Here is a 4,176-nt window from a genome sequence, read left to right as displayed (position 1 = left end):
GTGCAGGGGTGTGTGTGCAGGGCTGGTGTGCGTGTGTGCAGGGGTGCGTGTGTGCAGGGGTGTGTGTGTACAGGGGTGGGGTGTGTGTGTGCAGGGGTGGGGTGTGTGTGTGCAGGGTTGGTGTGTGTGTGTGCAGGGGTGGGGTGTGTGTGTGCAGGGGTGTGTGTGCAGGGCTGGTGTGCGTGTGTGCAGGGGTGCGTGTGTGCAGAGGTGTGTGTGTGTGTGCAGGGGTGTGTGTGTGTGTGCACCAGTGCGTGGCTGGAGGTGGCTACTGGAGCCTAGACTGTGTCCCGAAAGATGTTCGAGCAGCATCTGTACAAAGCCCTCTTCACAGCTCCTGGGTCCTCCTGGCCTGAACCGAAGACTCAGGCCTCCTGCACCCCAGGTCCAGCCAGGAGCCGTTTCCACACCCCTCCTGGGCTGGATGCCGACGACACGCACCCCCGATGTGAAGGGAAGTTGCTTTTATTGAGGGCCTGTGTGTGTGTGTGTGTGTGTCCTGAGCTGTCCCCAGGTGTCCAGCCCCCCAGGTGAGGCCAGACACCCACTCAGGAGATGCTGGTCCTTGCATGCGGGCAGTAGGGTTCCTGGCATCCGGAGTCCTGGATGGGCAGGTCTTCCCTGAACTCCAGGAGCCCTAAAGGGGGCTCTGGTCTCCCAGCTTTCACAGGAGACACAGACAGAGGACCAGGGCAGCGAGGGAGGCCAGCAGGAACCCCCACTGGCGATGGAGGCTGGAGGCCCCGGAGGGGTAGCCGTAATGCGTCCTGCAGGAGTCGCCCAGCTCGTCCCGCGGGATGGGCTCCTCCTCGGGAGCCTGCGTGGGGTTGCTGGCCTGGGAACAGACACAGGTGGGGCAGCCTGTCTGCTGGTGGTTGTGGGGGGAGGCTCAGGCAGCCACCCCATCCTCACCTGCTCCACAGCCTCGAAGACCCTCAGCAGGTTGTTGGCCAGTGCACCCTTGACCTCCGCCTCTGTCCAGTTCCTCCTGAGCAGCTCAGCGATCAGGTCTGGATACTTGGAGACGTCCTCCAGCCCCTCAGGGACCCTGTGTTGAGGCCAGGAGAACCTGGGCCCCCACACTAGGACCCACGTCCCTCCTCCAGCCGCCTCATCCCTCTGACGGGGTCATGAACCTCCCAGCTCATCCACGGGACAGAGCTCTCACCCCCTTACCTTGGAACACCATCAAAGTCCCCACCAAAGCCCACAGCTCTGGCTCCTGCCACCTCCTTGATGTGATCCAGATGGTCTGTCCAGGGAGCAGCAGGTATGGGTCCCGAGTGAGGCCCTCCCGCTTCAGCCCCCTTGGCCACTCACACCCCACCTACCAGCCACTTGGGACAGGTTGGCCTTGTTGGTGCAGGAAACGTAATTGTTGTAGAAATTCACCATCACCAGGCTGTCTGTCTGTTTCTGCACAGGAAGACAGGGTGGAGCTGAGAGCTGGGAGGGCCTGTCCAGGGAGGTGGGGTGGGGGTGGCTGCCTCGGCCCTCACCACCAGCCTCAGGACGTCGTCAGGCACGTTGCGCCGGCTTGCGCACACGCTGTAGGCCGAGGAGTGGCTGAAGATGACGGGGGCTCTGGACAGCTGCAGGGTGGCCTTCATGGTGGCCACAGACACGTGAGCCAAGTCGATGAGGACTCCCAGACGGTTCAGCTCCTTCACCACACGCTGGGAAGACAGGGCTCCGTCCACCCTCACAGCCCCCAGGGTCGGGGCTGAGGAGGTGGACAGGCTGGACCAGGTGTGAGTCATCGTCCTTCATGGCTGGAAGTCTGGGGCCACTCAGGGCTCAGCACCCACCCTGGGGGGATGGCTGCCAGCTCCATTTTACAGATGAGGACACTGAGGTCCCACGTGGGGAGATTCATTGTTCCAGTCACCCTCCAGGGCCTCTGCCTTCTCCTCGGGGGTGACTGGCCCCTCCCACCCCACTCACCTGCCCAAAGGGTGACAGGCCTTGGCTCTGGGGCTTGCTGTCTCCCGTGTCCACCAGCCAGTTGTCAGCCCTGCGGGAGCAAAAGGCAGGTGCTCAAGGGGTGGAGCGGTGGTCTCGGCCTCCCATCAGCCCAGCAGGCGAGGCCCGGCCCGGGACTCACAGGTGAAGGGGATGGGCTCAGGAGGGTGGCGGGGAGTGTCTGCCCCTCCCTCCTGACCACAGCCCGGGGGCCTCCCGTGGGGAGTCACGCACCAGGGCGTGTTGCAGTTGTGGGTGAGGGTCAGGTACCGCATGCCCAGCTGATAGAGCGCCCGCAGGACGCCCAGACTGCTGTCGATGGAGTGGCCGCCCTCCACACCGATCAGGCTGGCCACCTTCCCTTCCTGGAAGGCCTGCCGGATGCCTGCGGGGAGAGTCGGGGTGCAGGGGAGTGGGCACCTGGCGTCTGGAGGGGAGGTGTCCTGATCAGTACCTGCTGCTCAGGATGAGGGCTGGGTGGGAGGATGCAGGACCTGGAGGGCCCAGGTCAGGACCCCACCTGCACTGCTGGTGACATACAGGAAGGTCTCAGGGTACATCTGGCACATGCGGTGGACCACATCTATCTGCTCCAGCGTCCTCCGCACAGCGTCTTGGTTCTGGGTGTCGCAGGGCGTGTACACGGACCAGAACTGGGGGCCACAGGGGATACCAGGAGCTGATGCAGCCAGGTCTCAGCCCACCCCCCACATGCCTGTGGGAGTCTGGTTTCCCACCCCCTGGGAAGCCCTCCCTCGGCCTGGTGTCTGTCTCTACAAGGGCCTGTGGCACTGAGGGACCCTGGAGGAACAACGCCACAGGGACGGCCACACTGTAGCCAGGCCCAAGGTAGGAGACGGGACGACCCCACGCAGGGTGAGTGAAGGCAGGGCGGGCGGTACCTGACCTCCTACGAAGCCAGCCCTCAGCTTGGGGATGTTGGTGTGTGTGTCGGCCAAGGTGGTCAGGTTGGCCCTTGCGTCCTGCAGCCGGTTGTTGAACATCCTCAGCAGCTGCCAGGGCAGGTCGTTGTGCCTGGAGTCGCCGGGGGGAGGCCAGGCAGTCAGGGAGGCCACTGGGACCTGGGGGCTTGTGAGCTCCTGAACTCCGGGCTGTGCTCCCCTCTTCCTGCTCCTCACGGCAGGCGCTGGACTGAAGTCCAGGCCGCAGGGGTGACGGATCATTGGCCACCTGAACACACCTGTGCAAGGCTGCACTTCCCACCTGTGCCCACCCCCAGGGCAGGGAGCCCCGAGCCAGGAGCTCAGGGAGCTGGGTAGCCCATCCCCTCCAGGGCCTTTCTCTGTGGACGAGGCTGGCGGGAGGACACGTTGTCTGAGGGTGGGACACCACCAGTCAAATGACCTCAATGGACAGGATTGGAGACATGGGCAAAGGGGCAAGGGCCTGGGGGTGATACTGTTTCTGAGAGTTTTCAGTTTAAAAATCCAGTTGCCTCCTGGGGAATACGGTGGGTGTCTGGATAACTGGAATGGCCTGTCCTCGGGGGGCCTGGCACTCCCATCCTTCTGGGGAGCAGGGCGTCAGGTACAGGCTTTGGGGGCCACCCAGGCCTCTCTGCTGCCTCTGTCTCCAGGGAAGAGCCCTGCACCCAAACTCCAATCAGATCCTTCTAAACTTCCAAAGGACTGAGGCTCTCCAGGGTTTTCCCAGGAACTGGTGGCGAGGGTAGGAGCTCTGGTAAGGAGCAGAAAGGGGAACACAGAGGAAGGGGGAGCTGGCGCTGTCAGAGCTGGTGACTGAGTGAGGGCCTCGGAGGGTCCGAATCCAGCTGCCCAGCAGCGCCCGGCAGAGACCAGGAGCAAAGGGAATCCACTCTCATTAGAAACGCAATTCTCAGGCCGGGCGCGGTGGCTCACGCCTGTAATCCCAGCACTTTGGGAGGCTGAGGCGGGCAGATCACAAGGTCAAGAGATCGAGACCATCCTGGCGAACACCGTGAAACCCCGTCTCTACTAAAAAATACAAAAAACTAGCCGGGCGAGGTGGCGGGCGTCTGTAGTCGCAGCTACTCGGGAGGCTGAGGCAGGAGAATGGCATAAACCTGGGAGGCGGAGCTTGCAGTGAGCTGAGATCCGGCCACTGCACTCCAGCCCGGGCTACAGAGCGAGACTCTGTCTCAAAAAAAAAAAAAAAAAAAAAAAAAAAAAAAAAAAAAATCAGCTGGGGAACAAGCCCACCCCCAGAGGGGAG

At 62.7% G+C, this 4,176-nt stretch overlaps 1 protein-coding gene across 1 annotated transcript in view; it reads right to left on the bottom strand.

The window, feature by feature from the left end:
* Nucleotides 1–449: 449 nt before the first annotated feature.
* The window catches only part of DPEP1 (dipeptidase 1), a 15,801-nt gene continuing 12,074 nt past the window's right edge, over nucleotides 450–4,176 (bottom strand). Inside the window, exons 3-11 of the mRNA XM_025371267.1 lie at nucleotides 2,865–2,997; nucleotides 2,483–2,615; nucleotides 2,197–2,347; nucleotides 1,945–2,014; nucleotides 1,500–1,676; nucleotides 1,332–1,416; nucleotides 1,177–1,252; nucleotides 913–1,048; nucleotides 450–835 (exon numbers count right to left, since the gene is read on the bottom strand). Of these exons, the coding sequence (XP_025227052.1) occupies nucleotides 665–835; nucleotides 913–1,048; nucleotides 1,177–1,252; nucleotides 1,332–1,416; nucleotides 1,500–1,676; nucleotides 1,945–2,014; nucleotides 2,197–2,347; nucleotides 2,483–2,615; nucleotides 2,865–2,997 (1,132 nt within the window). The 3' untranslated portion in view covers nucleotides 450–664. The remainder of the gene's footprint in view (nucleotides 836–912; nucleotides 1,049–1,176; nucleotides 1,253–1,331; nucleotides 1,417–1,499; nucleotides 1,677–1,944; nucleotides 2,015–2,196; nucleotides 2,348–2,482; nucleotides 2,616–2,864; nucleotides 2,998–4,176) is intronic.

Source organism: Theropithecus gelada, chromosome 20, assembly GCF_003255815.1.
Source record: "Theropithecus gelada isolate Dixy chromosome 20, Tgel_1.0, whole genome shotgun sequence".
NCBI classification, from domain to species: Eukaryota; Metazoa; Chordata; class Mammalia; order Primates; family Cercopithecidae; genus Theropithecus; species Theropithecus gelada.
The sequence above is the reverse complement of the archived record's forward strand: the minus strand, read 5'-3'. Positions and strand labels throughout refer to the sequence as shown.